This window comes from Psammomys obesus, unplaced genomic scaffold (assembly GCF_907164565.1).
Source record: "Psammomys obesus unplaced genomic scaffold, mPsaObe1.curated_primary_1811, whole genome shotgun sequence".
NCBI classification, from domain to species: domain Eukaryota; kingdom Metazoa; phylum Chordata; class Mammalia; order Rodentia; family Muridae; genus Psammomys; species Psammomys obesus.
The window spans coordinates 1,452,528-1,471,529 of NW_026594240.1; the positions used below are offsets into that span (position 1 = coordinate 1,452,528).

Consider the following 19,002-nt stretch of genomic DNA (forward strand, 5'->3'; position numbering starts at 1 on the left):
CTTCTCCATCTCCACCAACACAGGCAAGGAGAGGGTTCAGGCAGCTGATTTCCAGAGACTCCATGCTCCTCTGGATTGCTCAGGCCTCGGAGTGGAAGACACATTCTATTTGCAGGGTCGGAGGTTGAGTAGAGGCAGCTCAGCTCAGGGGAAGCAGACTTGGAAGAATCAAAGAAGTACAATCAGGGATGATTCTGTTACTAGATCCCACCCATGGAGTGCCTGAGATCAAGGAATTCCTTAATTAGAGGGAGGTCGTGACACTCTCTGCAGAAGCACTGACATGCACATGCCAGCGGCCCTCAGTCGCAGCCCTCTTCCCTTCTCCATCTCCTTGTCATTACAGAGGGAGACTTTTCAGATCCAGTCCCTGGAGTTATTGTCAACCTTCTCCAAAAGGATCTCCTTGAGAATTTCTGCTGTCCTTGCAAATTGGGTGCTACTCTGCCTCATTGTGTCTCTGCTGCCCCAGTCCCTCTTCCTTTGTGAGTTCTGGGAAGACTCTGCTTAAGTATAGGAGTCTAAGACTTCAAACTGGTGTTATAGTTCAGGTGGAGGAATACTTGAAGTCTTTTTTTTTTTTTTGTGAAGGAAGGATTTATTGTACAGGAGTCGGGGCGGGGGAGAGAAAAACAGGGACAGGGATGGCAGTGGGAGAGGACAGAAGACAGAGAAGGACGGTGGGGGCACTCCGAGAGGGCAGGGAAGGGGGAGAAACTGAGGTGGAGAGGAGAGGTAGAGCCTAAAGAGTCTAAAGAGTCTGAGTTAATAATAATAGCTGATGGGGAGAGTTGGGGCTCAGTCCTCCTTGAAACAAATTCCCAGAAATTTGTGGCTATGCTGCCCTCTGGTGGTAAAATCCTGGTGTAGCGTGACTTAACCATCTTTGCCCTATTTGGCCTTTAGCACATCAGGACAGCCTTTGAGAAGAGGACCCTGGGGTCCCTCATGATGCATGATTTCTCTCCAAGACCAGAGCTCCCTGGCATGTTGGTTAAGAATAAGGGCTTTCACAGTCAGGCACACATTGAGGAGTGTGACTTGTTCTTCAGTGTGACCTTGGGCAAATTACATAAGCTCTGGGCCTCAGTGTTTCCTGGTTTAGATGGAGGTGACGGTACCATCACAGGATTGCTGCGTTAAGATGTGGGGCGAGTGCTTGTCGAGCAGGCCTGACAGCCTGGGTTCAGATCCCAAGAACCTACAGAAAAGCCTGACACAACAGTATATACGTCTGAAATCTCATTGCACCCCGGAGATTCGGGAGGGTTGCCAGAAGCTTACAGGCTAGCTCGCTGTTGTAAACAACAGACACTATCCCAAGCAAGGTGGATGGTGAGGATGACATTTAAATTCAAGATTGTCTTCTGACCTTCACATGTGTGTGGTGAACTCACACACCTGAATACAAGCACACACACACACACACACACACGTGCATAGGAAGAAAAATTAGATGAGATCATGTGTATGAACCATTTAACACTCCTCGCCCTGCCCTTGCACTGGCACATGATAAAAATTACAATACAAAACCCCAAAGCAGCCTGGTGATTAAAGGCACTTGTCACCAAGTCCAAAGACCTAAAATTTTTTTTTTTGTTTTTTGTTCGTTTGTTTGTGTGTGTCTCTATCTCTGTGTAGCCCTGGCTGTCCTGGTACTCACTCTGTAGATCAGGCTGGCCTTGAACTCGGAGATGTGCCTGCCTGTGCCTTCCTAGTGCTGGGATTAAAGGTGTGCGCCACCAGTGCCAGGCATGAGTTCCATTTCTAAACTCACTTGGTGGAAGAAAACCAAGTTCTGCAAGGTGTCCTCTGACCTCTATATTCACAGTGTGGTCCTCCCACACATGTGCACAAAGTGGGCAGAACAAACAAAAACACGAATGGGCTTTCCTGTCTCTTTATTTTCCCCCTTTAAAGGAATCCAGATGTTCTGTACAATCTCTTTTATAAACCTTTTATAAACCTCTCTGCATTCTTTCATAATTACCAACTCCAAAGAGAATCCTTTTCTCCTTGGTGGAAGGTAGGTAAGCCCCTTGGTGGGGGCTTGTTTTTTCAAGACAAGGTTTCTCTGTGTAACCTTCGCTGTCCTGGAACTTGATCTGTAGATCAGGCTGGCCTAGAACTCACAGAGATCCACCTGCCTCTGCCTCCCAAGGGCTGGGATTAAAGGTGTGTGCCATCAGCGGCCTCATTTCTCCTCTTCTCTCTCTCATGTAGCCCAGGCAGGCTTTGAACTTCCTAAGCAATGTGTAGGTAAGGATGACTGTGAACTGACCCTCCTGCCTCCATCTCCAGAATTCTGGGATTCTAGGCACGTGCAATCACACCTAGCTCTCTCCCTTTGTCTTTTAACCACCTGGAAGTGTCTGGGGCTGAGGGAGTAACACTCCTGGCTCCTAGTGGGAACAAGTCCAAAGGAGACGGACATTTCCTTCTTGCCCTGCTTCCTGGGTCTACGATAGGTCTGGAGAGTAGGGCAAACGGACAGATTACAACTTTGATCAGTTGGGACAGTGGGTGAGGTTTATTGCACTTGCAACAGAGTTTAAATAAGTTGGGGGGTGGTTCTGGAGGAGAGGGGAGGGATGGAGAGGGAGGGAGGGGCAGCGTCAGTGCAGCTGGTGGGCAGAACCCAGGTCCTGCAGGCCTGGGGTTCCCGTTCTCTGGGGAACGAGTGAGCCTGTTTGGCCAGGCTGAGGTTCCAGATCTGTTGCCACTGTGGCCTGGTTAGGGTCCCGGGCAATTCCTGACTTGTCCTTAGTCAGGAATGAATGGGGCCCTAGGCCCCGGTCTTGCAAACCCAAATGCCATCCTGGGTCTGCTAGCATAGGTTCTTAGAATCTGAGACTGGGCTCCAGATGAACCCCAGCCCCCAGACTACATTTAGCTCCATCCTCATCCTGGACTGGGCCAGCATCAACCTTTGGGATTAGTCCTGAGCTGGTCCTGCAGCACCATCCACGCTTAGTGTTCTTTATTGGCCCTCCAGGATGGGGGCTGTTGGGGCTTCCAGGCCTCACTCCCCAAGTCTCAGGCTCTTAGCTGCGGGCTTCCTTTGGATCTCTGGCAAGGCCAAAGATGAGTCTTTGCAGGCTGGAGCCAGAAAGGAAGTCCTGGTGGCATGTCCGGCCCAGAGAACCATGACTGGATCCCCTAATTATGGCTCCAAGTTGCTTTCAGAAAAGTCTCCAAAATGCAAAGGCTGAAGGAAGGCTGGGGCTTCTGTCCCTAGACCTGAGGCCCCCATCCATGAGAGGGCATGTGTAAACAAGGGTCCTTCACAGTGCATGGGGGGAAGGATCCATAAGCTTCTTGCCCCCCAGCTCTGGCCCTTCAAGTATGTCTCTGGGTTGGGGAGAAGGTCTTCTCCCCAGCCCTCAGCACCTTCAGGAAGTGCCTAGTCCCTCCATGTAGGTGACAGGCTCTTCAGGATCAGGAGTCTGAGGTCAGGAGGACTCAGGCATCTGAAGTGGCTGGAGGCTTGAGCTGAGCTTTTTCCATGGCAGTGCCGTAGGGGAGGGAGCGTTTGAAGAAACCAAGCTGATGAGAAAGGAGGCCCAATGAGAGGTCATATTCTTCCCAGCAGTCCAGGGGAATGAGGCCGCTTCTGCCTCTATCTTCCCCATCCTGCCAAAGCGGTTTCTGAATGCACATTCAGATACTTTCCCAAGGGGTCCAATAGATGTGGATGGTCTAAAATCGGGGTGTATTATGGGGCTATCGTTTATCAGAGTTTTAAAAATGCTCCTAGTTAAGCCAGGAAGGGTAAACACATTCACCTCAAGCACCACATTTGATTGCCTAGCAGTGGCTGCCACCTGTAGGATATGATCATTCATTGTTGGCTGCCACAGAGTTTTCGAAGAAATGATAGCACAAATGCTATCATATATTTGCCATCTGTGTTTTTTGCAATATGAGCAAATTTACCCTGAGACAGGAGGCCTCTTTTTAAATTAGGGGCTGGAGATTAAAGGGAGGAGTCCAATAGGAAAAGAAAGGATGGGGTGTGAGCATCCAGGACAGGGATGGGGGCCTGTGCTGGAAAAGAGATCTGAGGAAAAAGAAATCTGCCTGGGTAAAAGGCAGAGTCTGATAGGAGGGCAGTCAAGCCAGGACAGGGTGTATCTGACCTTGTAGAGGACGTAGATGAGCAGACCTAGGAGCAGGAGGCCAAAAAGGATGGCTAGGATGATGATCCACAGGGGGACACCATTGCTGCCTTCTGCCTTGGTCCACTGCACAGCCGTGGCCACCTGTGGGCAAGCCAAAGGACACTGAGAACACACAAATTCTTCCTGCCCTATCCCTGGCTACCACTGGCTGTTGGATCTAGACCCAACTCTCACTTTTAGCTAACAGAATTCTGAACTTAAGGCTGGAGAGATGGCTCAGTGGTTAAGAACACCAGCTTTTCTTGCAGAAGACCCATGTTTGACTCCCAGCACCCACATGGCAGCTAGCAAATGTCTATAACTTCTGTTCTAAGGGATCTGACACCCTCACGCAGACATACATGCAGGCAAAACACCAATGTACATAAAATATAAATAAAGAAATTATTCTTAAAAAAAAAAAAAGAATTCTGAACTTAAAGATGTAAGAATGTGAAGTGCATAGTGTCTCTTGCTTCTTGTGCTTTCCCATCTGCTGTTTTCTCCACCCAGAACCTCCTTTCTGGAACAGTTAGTCTGGTAGTTCTTTCAGCCTCAGCTTGTACACCGCGTCTTCAGGAAGTCTTTCCTGACTGCAAGACTGGGTTCAGGTATCCTATGACATGTTCCCATAGACTGTGTGGCATGTGTCACCCTGATGTCACTGCCCTCTAGGCTGTGACCTCCAGAGCAGAGACAGCATGTTAATCTGGCTGCTCACTTTATCTCTGGACCTACAAAGTCAGGAAATATTTGCACAGAGCAAGACTAGCCTCTGTCTGTGTCCTCACTCTGCTTCTGACATTCTTGAGCCTGCTTTCTTTGACCCAGAACTTACCAGAAGTTTCTTTTGGGGCAGCTGCCGAGGCAGGATTTGGTAGGGCATCTTCAGGGCTTCATATACAGCCTCACACTGAAGGCTAAATGGCTGGTGCTCCCGCTGTGGGTGGGGAAAGGTGGTCAGGGCACCCCTCTTGGGATCTGAGAGACTCCCCACAGCCTGTCTCAGGACATGATCTTCCCTACTACGGACTCACTCTGATTCTCTTGATGTTTCTTATGAGAAATACTAAATGCAAAATCGAGTAATTATAACTAAATAATGCATAATCAGATAATTACATGTTTAATATATATTTTGTAATGATTAATATGGCTTAACATCCAGGATTATGGTTGGTCCATAATGTGTGCTTAATAAATAATGGCTTCTTTTCCCTTCCTGTTTCTGTCTGTCTGTTCACTAAGGATTCATCTTGTCCCCTATTCTCTTAATTTTTTTTTTTTTCTTGATTAGCCAGATAATGGTGGAGCAGCACTCAGGACACAGAGGCAGGAGATCTCTGAGTTCAAGGCCAGCCTGGTCTACAGAGCAAGTTTCAGAGAAACCCTGTCTCAAAAACAAAACAACAATAACAAAAATAAATTATACTTTTTTGTATGCTTAAATGTGTGTGTGTGCACATGCCAGTGCACATGACACACATGTGGAGGCCAGAGGACAACTCTGACAGGTTTGCCTTTCACCTTGCTGAGGCTGGCTCTCTCTTGGTTCTTCCACCGCGCTGCATACTCTAGACTAGCTGGCCACTGAGCTCAGCTTCTTCATGGGCTCTAGGAACTGAACTCAAGTGGTCAGGCTGACAAACTAGCTCGCTTACCCACTAAGCCATACCTCAGTCCTCATTCCTTTTTTTCTTATTTTTAAACATTGATTCATTCATTCTTTGTGTGTGTGTGTGTTTTGGCATGCACACGCCAGGGCTTGTCTATTTGTGTGTGGGTCAGAGGACAGCTCAAGGGAATCAGTTCTCTCTCTGTCATGTGAGTCTTAGAGATCAAACTCGGGTTGCTAGGCTGTGACGGGGGGCACCTTCACCCTGAGCCTCTCAGAGGCCTTCTTTTCTGTTTACTTTTCTCCTCTTTCTTTCGTGTGTGTGTGTGTGTGTGTGTGTGTGTGTGTGTGTGTGTGTATGTGTGGACACGTGCAGGTGGGTCAGAAGCTGACACCAGGGATCTTGCACATTGAGAGCGGCTCTCTCTCAGAATCTACATCCCAGAGCTCACTATTTTGTCTCAACTATTTTGCTAGCTTGCCCCAGGGATTCCCTGTTTTTCTTCCTATGTGCTGGGATAGCCACACCAGCAAGACCTTCATTCATGCAGGTGCTGAGACTTTGAAGTCCTCATGCATGTAAGTAGTTACCCACAGAGTGGTCACCCAGCCCCACCCACTCTGGTGTGTGAGCCCATGGATTGGCTATTCTGTTATGCACTCTACCACTGACCTACTTTCCCCACTCCCTCCACTGTTTCTCTTGTTGTATGTGTAAAATAACATTTATTTATTTATTTTGAGACAGGGTCTCACTACCTAGTCCCAGGTGGCTTGGAACTCACTTGTGTAGACCAGGTTGGCCTCAAACTCACAGAAATTCACCAGTATGCTTCCCAAGTGCTCTAATTAAAGGTGAATAAGTGCCACCAGGCTCTACTGTTTTTCTATCAGGGCCAGAAAGGGACATAGTTGCTCTTACTGTGGCCGAGAGGTGGTCTCAAAGACACCTAACTGGCCTAACCCAGGGTGAAGTCGAGGAACTAGTGTGTGTGTGTGTGTGTGTGTGTGTGTGTGTGTGTGTGTATGTGTGTGTGTCCAAACCAGAGGTGGAAGGGAGGCTATCAGGAAAAGAACAGGGTCAGCCCTGTTAGGCCCAAGGGTTGGGGCCCAGGTTGCATAAAGTTCCCTTACCTGCAGAAAGGTCTTGGCCCAGACTCGGAAATGCAGCTGCAGACTCCGGCTCTCCTGTCGGTGCAGCGGCCCAAACTCACAGCGCAGCCTGAAACACTTGGCTTCCGGGCATTTCTGGCAAGAAAGGTGTTTGAGCCCAGAATTCTGCTCTGGTGACCCTGAGAACTCAAACAGGTGTCCAGTTCTTGGGACAAACTTCTTTCCCTGAAATGACTTACCAGAACCTGTGGCCCTGAGGCGGTAGATCTCCTGCCTGGAGCCTCTCGTTTCTGCAGGTGGTGTGGAGAATTCTCGAGATCCAACTGGAAGAGAGACATCCTCACCTGCCCCTCCTGCTTCGTTACCTAAGTCAGCCTGAACCTGACCTCCAGGGCAGGGCCTGCTTCAGTCAACCCACCTACTGCCAAGGGCGAGGTACTCCACCTTGTTCTGCACTGCGCAGGAGACACGTGAAGAAACCACAAAGCTCTTCCTGCCTTGTGGCCTTTGTACTCACTATTCCCTCTACTGGGAATGTTTGTTTCTTGTCTAACAGGCAGACCTCAGCTTTGTCTCTCAGGTTTTAGTTGAATCATTACTTAATTTGTTTATTTAGCAGTGCTGGGATTGAACCAAGAGCCTTGGGTGTGCTAGGCAACTGTTCTACTTGGCTAAACCTCTTCAAGAGGTTTCCCATAAGTCAGCTTTGTATCCCACAGCATGTCCCATAGGCCTGCTTGTCTGTTTTCTTTCTTTCCTTCAAGAATTTTCACTATGAGGCCTTGGCTATTCTAGAATTTACTCTGTAGACCCGATGGGCCTTAAGTTTGTGGTTATCCCGTTACAGCCTCTTCTGAGTGCTGGTGACTACGGTGTGGCCATCATGCCTGGACAGCTTGGTGCTTTCCCTCACTTTGTACCCATTTTCACTGAGTCTCACATATGTAGCCGAGAATAATCTTGAACTTTTGACCTTCTTGCCTCACTTCCCAAGTGCTAGGACTATAGGTGTGTGCTACCATATCAGGCAGGCTTCATCACTTTTGTGCCTTTTTTTTTTTGGAGACAGGGTTTTACTCTGTAGTCCTGGCTGTCCTGGAACTTGCACTGTAGACCAGGCTAGGTTTGAACTCAGAGATCTGCTTGCCTGCGGCTCCTGAGTGCTGGGATTGAAGGTGTGTCACCACATGCAGCTTCTTTTTACTTCTTATTGTCTACTCGCCTTCATGAGATGCAAGCTCCAGGATGTGTAGACCTTGTGAGTTATTTGGTGTGGGGTTTTTTCCTAAGCCTGACAATGTCCACCTTAACACTTACTTCACTAAGTGCTATTTACAGACACATTCTCAGAGAAGGCCAGAGGACAGGTGGCGTAGATCTGGGAGCACACCAGAAGACAGGGAAACTACTTCAGGCCAAAGGGCACAAATGTGGATATATAGTCTTTTTTCTCCTTCCAGATCTTTGAGGTGCCTGAGTCTCTCCACTACTTCCAATAGCCTCCAGGCAACCTTTCCCAGCCTCACATCCCCAGTCTTCCACACCATGCCCAGGTCCTCACCTCCAGCCCCTGTGAATTGGGGGTATAGTTGGAGGTGCAGTTGCTGAGTCCTGTCACCCTGGTCACATAGAGGAGCTGTTGGCCTTCCAGAGCCTGGGGACAGTTGAGCTCCAGCACACCCTGGCTGATGGAGCTGGGGCCCTGGTTGATGAGCTGAAGGGGAAGAGCACAATCTCTGAGGAAGGGAAGGCTGGTTTGACATGCCTCTGGGGCTACCACCCACACATGCTGCATCAGGTTCCTGTCTGAGAATGGAAAGAACACCCAAGGGCAGCAATAAAATCCACTTCAGCCATTACTTTTGAAACAAGGTCTCACTCTGAAACCCAGGCTCACCTGGAACTCATAGTAACCCTCCTAAAACAGCCTTCCTTTGTAAGGCAACAGATTGGTGTGTCCTTCCTCTGTACATTGCTCATAGGCCCTCAGTACTCACCTGGCCATCCCCTCTCATCTCTCCACCTCACTCAGGTCCTAGGTGCTGTCATCTATACTGGCTCCTCCCTTCTTTCCCCTCATTTGGCTTAACCCTAGCTTGTCTCCCAACCCTCCTCACCTCATAGACATGGTGGACAGCCGGGCCCACGTCTCCTTCCTTCTGAGGCTGGTCTTGAGGGTTCCAGTCGCTGACTGGGAAAAGCACGGCTTCAGGCTTGGAGACCCTGAGGAGGAGGATGGTTTAGAACGGACAAAAGAGACCCATGTATCCATTCCTGGAAGTCCAGCACCCTTCCCTCTAAAGGCCCCATTCTGCCTGGGCACCGACCCGTTAAGGGAAACCTGGGCTTGAGCCTCCACTGAGAGCGGGAAGGAGACCATGTTGCTTTGTGAGTTGTTCAGGTTCTTGCTGTGGGACGGAGGTAAGAGTGAAGCAGATTAACAAGAATTCCCAGGCACCAGGCTCTGCCACCCGCCCCACTTTCCCTTCTTCCACCCTCAGCTTAGTCCTAGTGCAGGTCCCGTCACTCTCTACCTGAGGATCTGGAAGTCAAACTGGATGGTTTTCTTTGTGTCTTGAAGATGAGGAACAGTGAACCGCAGGCCACCCCAGAGCTGTGTAACCAAGAGAAAGGCACTGTTAGATGGAGTGTCTAGCTGTGCTCTCTCCCAGTCCTTCCTCTTCCACCCCTGACTTACACTGGTGCCTGCCTTCATGGGGTTGCCCAGGTCACACACCAGCTGGCGGCTCTGGTTCACAGCAAAGTAGTCACAGCTCAGGCTGGAGAAGTTCTGGGGGGCGGGCACAGGTCGGTCAGGCTTTGGCAGCCCTCTAGAGGGGTTACCGCTGCAGCCCCCACTTGAGAGTCCTTCTTACCCCTGGGTGTCTGACAAGTCCAGAGTACTCGGCCTCCAGAGGGGCTGTGACCCAGAGCTCAGCCTCATAGGCTCCTCCCTCACCCATGTTTTGGGCATGGAACGTCAGGTTCAAGGAGTTCTTGTCTCCTAGGTACACATGCTTCTTCTCCCTGGAGGGGCACATAGGGTAAGGACAGCGAAGAGTGAACCCACAAACTGGGGCATTGGGGCATGTTTATAATGCAGCGGCACCGCCAGCTCTGGCAGGCCTAAGTGAGCTGCTGTAGAGCACTACGCTTAGTCTGTCTAGAGCTAGAGAAATGAGCGCTCCTGTAGGCAAAGCTGACACGCAGAGATGCTCACAGACCCCATGAGGACAGACAGCGAGTGTCCCTGGTTCTTGGTCATGTGGCACTGCCACTCACCCATACACATCCAGCTGCAGGTCAGGCACACAGATGTTGTCCTCACCGCAGTCGAGCAAGATCTGGGCCTAGGGAGTGGGGTAGCCTTGAGAGGGGTCCTATCACCCCTTTCCCATGGCTCTGTCTTAGGTAGCAGGCCTGTCTTCCCAAGTTCTTTCCTTACCCTGTCCTCTATCCGGCTCTTGCTTTGATAGTGCAGGACTGGCCGGAGGCCATGGCTATCCAACGGGGCTTTGGGATCCAAGGAGAAGTTGAGGGCAATGTGAATTGGGGAGAGTTTGTCTCTGAATTCTGATTCATTCTAGGGCCAGGGGAGAGAAGGTTCAGGTTCAGGGATTCTGGGGCCTCAGTGGCCCTGCTTCTTAGTCTTTCTTCTCCCCAAATCTGACCTCATTGTTCTGTAGGCCTAGGCATTTGGTATCTGGCTCTTCTGAAAGAAAGGTTTCTTTAGCCTTCCCCAAACTCCAGGCTCTTTAGGGAGAACCGCCCAGCCAGCCAGGCAGCCAGCCAGCCCATCAGCAGTGCCCCCTCCCTGAAGTCCTTTGTTTTATGTGCCCATTCTCCCAGGCCAGGCCACCTTCACCCTCAGACCATACCCTGAGGTAGATCTTCATCTCCTTGCAGTCCTCCTGAGCCCCATTCTGGATAAGCAGGGTCTGGGTAAGAGTGGCCTGCTTGGAAGCCAGGAACAATGCTCGCCGGATCCCTCCCTTCTGCTTCTGCCAGTCCAGTTGGAGTTCTACCTCAAAGCCTGCGGCCAGAAAACAGTGTGAATCTGCTTTTCATACTTGTTCAACTCGGTCCTTCCACCCCACCCTATGGCTGCCACACTTGAGCAGTCTCCCTTACCTATAGAGTTGGGGACATGTTTTCCGGAGGCATTGAGGCAGAAGCTAAGATTGATGCTGGAGAAAGACCAAGGAGAAAGTACTGAGTGTAACTGGAAGTGGCCTCCTACCTGCCTCAGAAAGACCCAGAGTAAGATCTGCTGTTTGTCCCTTCCTAAGACAGACATGGGCCCCCTGCCCACTGGCAGGTACAGATCTCTGCAGGCTCTTGGCTCAGCTCACCAGGACACAGGGTTTCCTTCCAGGCTGCAGCTGCGCTCCTCTGGGTTGAACATGGAAGGGAAGATGGCGAGAGATGCGCTGGCAGATATGATGGGCCGACCCCTGCAGAGAGTGGACGTGAGGTAAATAGAACTAAGGCTCCTGTGAGGGCTGGGCACCTGCCCTAGGACACCAGTTCCCTGTGTACTAAAGGTCCCAAATCTTAGTTCTAAAGGGACACTCGAGCTCCCCAGGCTGCCCCAGTCTCCCTGAGTTCATACCTGTACACTAGAGCCTTGTCCACACCAAAGGATCCAACGATTAGATCTGCAAAAAAAGCCAAGAACCACCCTTTAAAGCAAGCCACAAATCAGGCTCACCTCGGCGCTATGCTTTCTAGTTTTTTGGTTCCAAGAGGTCTGAGCCAGGGTACTGCACCATCTGGTGGCAATTGCCTAGAATTGCACCCTGAAGCTTGAATTCTAAGATAAAAGGGCAAGGGCCACAACTTACCAGGGTACCCATTGCCATCCAGATCTCGGCCTCCTCGAAGGGCAGAGCCGAAGAAGTCTGGGGAACGGCCAGCTGCCCACAGAGGCTGCAAAACCTGGGAAGGCTTGGTGCTCAGTCCTCCTGGGCCTCCGGGGAAAATAAATACAACTCCCTGCTGGGTCTCCCCACCAAAAGGAGCCCCAATGGCAACATCTGCAAGACACAGCACACATTAGTCATCAGTTAGAAGGCCAGGGATTGCCATCCCCACCAAGAAACCTCAGGGTCCTATTTCCCCCACCTGCCTGTCAATCCCTGTTATAATCTTCTTAAACCCCAAATCCCTTGGAAAGTCAAAAGGGCCTGACAGAAACTCTCTTCCTAAGTTCCTGACCAACCAGTGCCTCCCCCCAACTCAGTCTCAGCCCCCTGGGCCATGATGCTTACCATTGTAACCATCTTGGTCCAGGTCTCCCAGGGGTGTCAAGGAGCTGCCAAATCGGCCAAATTCATCTTGGCCAGTGAGGGCGAGGACGGGTGTGGGCTCTATGCCTGCCGGGTGCTGCAGGTAGACGTAAACCCTGCCCACCTCCTGTGGCCTCCCATCAGCTGTCCGCTCCATGAGCAGGGGTGCCCCTACCAGCAGGTCATCTAGCCTGCAGAAAAAGGAAGACACCAGCATCTTGATTTCCTTGTCTTGACACAATTTACTGTCCCAGTGGAGGAAATCCAGGCATTCTGGCATCCCGAGGCTCCCTTCTGTGAGTTAGACCTGAGAGCTCTGATGTAGCATTCAGCCCTCTCCTTGCCCTGACCAAGGAGAAGGCAGACATGAATTAGAGTCCAGAAGAAATGTCCTGAGGAGCACTCTGCTGGCACTCTCCCACCCCCTCTCTTCCTACCCAGGTCTAGAAGATGCACCCTTTCCCATCACTCACCCATCTCCATTGGTATCAGTGGCAGCCACAGCATAGCCAAAGTAAGAGGCCATCTGTGGGGACAAAGGACAGTACTGGGTCAAAACAAAGTTGGTAAGTAAATAGGATCAAAAGTGGCTGTGAGTGGACATTCAGAGGCTCCAGAGGAAGTGGGTCATTTGACACGATTGGTCCAGGGCCACAGCTTAGTTGACAAGGGTTGTAAGTGCGGGTCTCCTCACCTGTTCTCCTGAGACATTGTAGAGGGAGTGGATGTCCGAGCCATTGAGGATGGTGACCTGAAGATGAAGAAAGAGGCCTATAGGTCCTGGATGCCCCATGGAAGGTCTGGGACACACGGGACAGGCATCCCTCAGGGGTACCTGAGCACTCCTCTGACTCTTTCCCAATTCACCCTCTCACCACCTACAGTTTTCTCTACCCACTTGCTGTTTTGCCTTTTTCCTCCATATCCTTTATGGATTTTCACCCTACTCGCTAGAGTCTAGTGACAAGAATATAAGGTCAGTGGGACCCAGAGCATCATCTTTGGTTTTTGCTTCTTGGAGACTAAAGAAGAGCTTGGCAAGCAATAGCTGCTACTGCTGCGCTGCGGCTTCAAATCTAAGAGGTCAGAGCTCTTATCGCCCCGTCCACCAGGGTCTGCAAGTCACATCTTTTTCTGTCTCCTCTGAGCCGCTGACCCAGCAGACCTCCAAGTCTCTTCATCCTGCTCTCTGCCCCACTGTTCTGCTGAGACCAGGTATGAGCCTTCATAGGGCTCTGGATATCCAGTCTCTGTGCCTTGGGTTTCCCCCGCTGATGCGGATGCCAGAGAGCAGACGGAGGCCTGTTCTTCCCCCCTGTACACCCAGGCACCCCCGCAGCCTGTCAGTCTCTGCCTCTTCTCTGGCCCCATGCCTATGCTTGTTCTCAAACTCTTTTACCTTATGAGGTTCCACACTAGTCCAGCTCCATAGCCTTTGTGTTCTTCATACCTGTGCCTGGGATTTTCTCTTGCCACATCTGTGCAGAGCCCTCACAGAATCTTCTCTGACACACCCTCTTTGGAAAGGTTACTGCTTTCCTAAAATGTGCTGTTATTACCTCAATCGCTTTTCAGGAACTTCCAATTCAGAAAGTGTGGCATTTGGAATATGGTAGATATTAAATATTTATCCAGCTGCCCCTAATCAACGTAATTGGTCTCTTAGGACCACAGTTTTCTTATGTGCAAACTGTCAAGACTATTCTTCATCCCACAGGCCTGTGGTGGGGAAGGGAATACCACCATGAGTGGACAGTACCTGGGACATTGAGAGGATCAGTGGCTTCATCAAGATTAAAACTGTGTGTTTTATCACACACACTGGATTAGAAGCACCTTACAAGAGTGAGAATATGTCTCATCTCTCACCTTAATAAATGTTGTTAATTGAGCAACCGTGGGGCAGTCATCTGTCCAGGCACTTGTCATGGTCTAATAATAGCTGGCAGTTGTACACTGCCTAATAATTCACAAGTGCTTTCATTCCCCTCACAAGGGCCTCGTGAGGTCAGAACTATTATTACCCCATTGTACATGGAAGAAGCAGCTTAGAGCTGTCAAGCAGGGGACAACGTAGCAATGAAAGACCAGGTTAAGTTTTCCAGAGTCAGTGCCAGAATTAGAACCCAAGTCTGACTTCACACACTTCCTTTCCTTGAACCAGACTTCTGAAGTCTGGCCTGTCTGATCTATTTCTTTGAGGTCCCCACAAACAGCCATGCAAGGCCCTGCACTTAGCCAGGGTGAGAGGCAGAGGATGGGGGCAGTGTCTTACGTAGCCATAGGTGAGGTTCCCCTTGGGCACACCAGCAACAAAGTCTGCAAAGAGAAGAGAAACTGATGGGGTGGAGCGAAGATAGGGCAGACTCAGAATGTTGTGCTTTGCGCGTTCTCTCCAGGCCTTGTTTTGACCAAGCCTGGAGCCTCACTTACCTTCTGTGTCATCACCACTGAATTCACCCACAGCCACAGAGTACCCTGGGGGACAGAGTGGATGGTGTTAATATTGCCTCCTTTGGGACCACTATTCTCTGGCCCTTAATCCCTTCATGGTCAGCCTGTACACAGCAGAGCTGGTGACACTGAGCAGAAGAAGCATGTGTGTGTTGGGGACTGTCAATTGAGGATAGCCCTCTGATTTCCTCTCCCATTGCTTCCCCACCTGCTTGCCTACCCAAGTAGCTGTCATCATAGACGGAGCTAGCCTGGCGAGTCTGCAGCTGGCCTTGTACCGGGTTGATGAGGTACTCTGGGTAATAGGACTCTGAAATCTGCTCTTGAGTGGCAGATAGGATCTGGCCTGGAAGGGAAGCAGGGTGATGAGCTGGGGGAGGTCACAGAGGCTTCCGGGGGCCTGAGAAGGATTTTAGAAGTTTGGTTCAAGGAAAGGAACTCTATGGAGGGCAACAGAATAGAATGGGAGTCTGGAGGTAGGTGTGGAACTGGGAAGTTGAGGGGGTGCAGGAGGAAAGGATTGGTGTGTTCAAGGCCTGGGGTGGGGAAAGGATGTGGTGCCAAGTCCTGAGGAGGGCAGAGGAAGGGCTTACCTTGCCAGAAGTAGCTCCCAGGTCCACCCAGGACCACACGGCCAGTCTATGGGGAGATTTGGGGAGAGGGATGAGTGCACCTGGTACTGACCCTGGATCCTCACTCACTGCCTTCCCTCCCCAATCACCTCTTACCTTGGTGAACTCAGCACTGAAGCCCCCTTGGCAGTAACCCTGCCCTGCTGCACTGCCGAAATCTGTGAGGGAAGAAGACAAGGAGATGAGCTAGCTGTGCACTGATGGGCTGACAGGGAAGAGAGGCAGAAACAAGAAAGGAGACCAGAGCAAGAGTCTCCTGAACAGCTGTGAACTGTATATTGATGCCTGGGGGCCACGAAGAGAAAGCCCCATGCTTCTTCCTATGGAGAAGGCACAGTGGTTTCATGCTGCTCTGGCCCCTACCTGAACGGCAAGGTGCATACTCCAAGATCCGGGTGAAGTTTTCTGTGGAGAGGTAGCAGGTGCCTACTGGGTCGGTCTGTGGTTCCTTTTCTGTGCGCCAGCTATACAGTGGAGCACATGCCTGGGAGGGCCCAGAGGGGTAGGGGCGTGTTCAGATTTAGCTCATTAAGACAATCTCCACCCCACTCCAGACCAGGCCCAGCCCTCCCCACCACTGGTCCATTGTCAGGCACCCACCACTGAGCCCACTTGTCCCTCACCAAGATGGAGGAGCCATGGGCCCGAACTGTTGCCCCGAACCACTGCAAGGACTTGTACTCCACAGGCTCCTCTCCCTTGGCACTGAACAATGAAGACTCCAGGACCCGGGAGCCTTGGGGAGGTTGAGAGCATGCTGTCATACTGGTTCTCAGGAAGGTAACCCTGAGCTTCGGCCCAGGATGCTCAGCATTTCTAGACACTGAGACCTGAGTGCTTTCCCTACACACACACACACACACACCTTCCCACTTTGTCTCCTTGGCTCTTCTGACTTCCTCCTAGCTGGAACAGGACACTTGCATTGTGGTGCTGGGGAAGACTGGTCAAGTCCCATGGCTAACCTCTGTCAGTAGCTAGCCCTGTGTCTCCGACAGCTCTTCCTTTCACCTCCTTACTAGAGTTTTCTCCCTGTCTCTTTCCAAGTCTAAACTCTGCCCTCCAGAGCACACCTTTTTCTTGCTCTTCTTCCTCTCCACCTGTCTCTCAGCAATGGGGCTGTACCTCAGTGCAACAGCATGTTTAGGATGCGTAAGTCTTTGGCTTCAGTCCCTAGCACACCTTCAGAAATCAGCTGGGCTCCACATTCTCATGCTTACCTCTTTTTGCTCCCTTACCCCATTCTTCATCTCTGAGGACAGAGTGCCTAAGCTCATCGCTTTCTTACTAGCTGGGTGCCCTAACCTCTGCTTCCTCCCTCACAGGATGGAGATACTAATACTTCATACAGTTGCTGCAGGATTAAGTGAGCCAAGGCACTCACAGTAGCGCCTAGCATGGGGTAAAGGCTCTGAGTGCTAACTGCATATCCTCAGCCTCCTTAGTCCATCTGCTGAGACCCCTGGGGCAGGGGCGAATCCCACTGTGCCCAGTGTGCACTATCACTTAGCTTAGGAACAGGACTCTCCAGCCTTCTCTGCCTTTGTCTGCCCTGGCCTTCCAGAGCTGTGGGTGATTCAGTGGAAATGAGAGCCACATGTTTCTGAATCATGCCCTCCCTTTTTGGGCTGGGCTGGGAACACAGAGTGCCATGAGGAGCCCAGAGCTAGGAGCTAGAAGACTACTACTGGGGGCCACATGGTCCTGGTGCTGAGGCCGTAACCCTGGCAGCAGGAACCCCAGGCCCCCCAAGCTGCAGCACCCCGCCAGCAACACTAGGCCCCTCCCTGAGCTCTCCCAGCCTACCTTTGCTGTCAAATTGAATGGTGGTGCACTGGGTAGGGCTGGTGCCCCAGGGACACACGTAGACAGCACCACCTTGCAGCACACCTGGTTGGCTAGTGTTAGCCTTGGGTGCCCCAACCAGCACACTGACCCTGTGCAGGGGAAAGGAAAAATGGGTTAGGAGAGGGTTCTATTTCCAGGTCAGTCTCTGAAGGCAGGATGCACCCAGACCTTTGGGCCAAGATTGGGGGTGGAGTAGATGTCCCTTGGGTTGTATTTATATCTCAGAAGATGCCACAAATGCCAGAGGCAGGGGCTGGAGTCAGGCATTCCCCATGTGCTGCTGTCACTAACTTAGCTCCTCCCTCCTCCCACATTCTCCTACCTTCTTCCCTGCTACTAGAGAGGAGAAACCAGAGTCTGTTCTTGGAAAGGGAATGAGGGCCAGGGTCTGGACTCCAGCTTTTAGGTCTCTTCCATCTACCTGCCAAAGCTAGATGCCCAGCCCAACTGAGGCTGTAGCCCAGGGGTGGAGGAGGATGTACTTGGCACATCTAAGGCCCTCAACACCAGGAAAAGAAACAGTACAATGTACAATATATGTAGGGTGTTTTTTTGGTTTGTTGGTTTGCTTGTTTGTTTGTTTTGAGACAGTGTTTCTCTGTGTAGCTTTGGCTATTCTGGACTCATTTTGTAGACCAGGCTGGCCTCTAAGCCACAGAGATTCACCTACCTCTGCCTCCCAAGTGCTGGGATTAAAGGCATGTGCCACCATTGCCCACCTAAGAATATATATTAAGGGGAGCAAATGCTCTCTGAGTGCTAAACTGATTTCAGCCCCAGAAGCCCAGGCTTCTGTGGAGCCTCAGGACCCTAACCTATTACATACCCTCTCTTCCCAAGCCAAGTTTTCTCCCTGGGCTGGAACCCAGACAACTGGCCACTTAGTCTTGGGGCACATGGGAGGAAAATGTGAGTCTAAGAAATCAGGCAGAAGAGAGGAGCTGGAGGACTATGAAAATGGTCATTTCCTGGGCCTGGCATGCCCTCCCCCACCGCCGTGGCCCACAGTAGACCTCACCTTCCTAGCTGTGGTTCTGCCATGCTCGTACCTCTTTTCCACAAAGCAGCCCCATTTAAAGCCCCATTTTGAGTTAAACTACATTTAACTCAAATGTAGTTCTTTTGGATCCTCTTCCTGGACACACGTCTGAGATTGGGTCCTCCACCAAGGGACGGCTCCTGGCATTCTTCCTCTGCAGCTCTGGTCCCTTGCCTCTGTTGCCTCCACTAGTAAACTCCAAGGCTCTTTTCTACTAGTCCTGGTTCCTTGTCTCCAGGCCTTCCATACAGCCTCCTCAGGGTCTTCTGCAGGGACTGCATCTGGCTGCCTGGGCAGCTTTCCTTGGCACCCCACCTCTGGGCCAGTGTCCCTGCCAGCCAGCCTTGGCCTCTGCTCGCCTCCTCTGCTGCCACTGGCATTGCTCCTCATTCTCTGCCCATCTGTCCCAGCACTGCTTGCTCTCCTGATTTAGATTCCTGGGTCCCCTCCTGTCTGTCTGTGTGGCTGCCTTTCTCTCTCTTAATCATTTATTCATTTAATATGCATGGATATTTTGCCTGCATGCATGTCTGTGTGTCATGTGAGTACTTGGTTCCAGAGGAGGCCAGAAGAAGGCACTGGATCCCCTAGGACTGGAGCTATAGTCATGAGCTGCCATATGGGTGTTGGAAATTGAACCCTGGTCCTCTGGAAGAGCAGTCAGTGTTCTTACCTTCTGAGCTACCTCTCCAACCCTTCTTCCTTCCTTCCTCCCTTCTTTCTTTTCTTTCTTCCTTTCTCCCTTCTTTCTTTCTTTCCTTCCTTCCTTCCTTCCTTCCTTCCTTCCTTCCTTCCTTCCTTCCTTCTTTCTTTCTTTCTTTCTTTCTTTCTTTCTTTCTTTCTTTCTTTC

At 51.0% G+C, this 19,002-nt stretch overlaps 2 protein-coding genes across 4 annotated transcripts in view; one reads left to right on the forward strand and one right to left on the reverse strand.

Annotated features, from left to right (window-relative positions):
- The window catches only part of Nckap1l (NCK associated protein 1 like), a 180,143-nt gene that overhangs the window by 17,505 nt on the left and 143,636 nt on the right, over window positions 1–19,002 (forward strand). The window lies entirely within an intron of this gene.
- The window catches only part of Itga5 (integrin subunit alpha 5), a 21,664-nt gene continuing 5,174 nt past the window's right edge, over window positions 2,513–19,002 (reverse strand). Inside the window, exons 2-30 of the mRNA XM_055618252.1 lie at window positions 17,072–17,202; window positions 15,889–16,001; window positions 15,629–15,749; window positions 15,362–15,423; window positions 15,227–15,272; window positions 14,854–14,979; window positions 14,613–14,657; window positions 14,455–14,498; window positions 12,874–12,930; window positions 12,653–12,705; window positions 12,162–12,370; window positions 11,736–11,927; window positions 11,504–11,549; window positions 11,244–11,345; window positions 11,023–11,078; window positions 10,770–10,924; window positions 10,337–10,474; window positions 10,174–10,241; window positions 9,768–9,918; window positions 9,590–9,682; window positions 9,426–9,505; window positions 9,219–9,299; window positions 9,009–9,114; window positions 8,453–8,605; window positions 7,131–7,214; window positions 6,913–7,026; window positions 5,002–5,103; window positions 4,143–4,265; window positions 2,513–3,549 (exon numbers count right to left, since the gene is read on the reverse strand). Of these exons, the coding sequence (XP_055474227.1) occupies window positions 3,466–3,549; window positions 4,143–4,265; window positions 5,002–5,103; window positions 6,913–7,026; window positions 7,131–7,214; window positions 8,453–8,605; window positions 9,009–9,114; window positions 9,219–9,299; window positions 9,426–9,505; window positions 9,590–9,682; window positions 9,768–9,918; window positions 10,174–10,241; window positions 10,337–10,474; window positions 10,770–10,924; window positions 11,023–11,078; window positions 11,244–11,345; window positions 11,504–11,549; window positions 11,736–11,927; window positions 12,162–12,370; window positions 12,653–12,705; window positions 12,874–12,930; window positions 14,455–14,498; window positions 14,613–14,657; window positions 14,854–14,979; window positions 15,227–15,272; window positions 15,362–15,423; window positions 15,629–15,749; window positions 15,889–16,001; window positions 17,072–17,202 (2,935 nt within the window). The 3' untranslated portion in view covers window positions 2,513–3,465. The remainder of the gene's footprint in view (window positions 3,550–4,142; window positions 4,266–5,001; window positions 5,104–6,912; window positions 7,027–7,130; window positions 7,215–8,452; window positions 8,606–9,008; window positions 9,115–9,218; window positions 9,300–9,425; window positions 9,506–9,589; window positions 9,683–9,767; window positions 9,919–10,173; window positions 10,242–10,336; window positions 10,475–10,769; window positions 10,925–11,022; window positions 11,079–11,243; window positions 11,346–11,503; window positions 11,550–11,735; window positions 11,928–12,161; window positions 12,371–12,652; window positions 12,706–12,873; window positions 12,931–14,454; window positions 14,499–14,612; window positions 14,658–14,853; window positions 14,980–15,226; window positions 15,273–15,361; window positions 15,424–15,628; window positions 15,750–15,888; window positions 16,002–17,071; window positions 17,203–19,002) is intronic.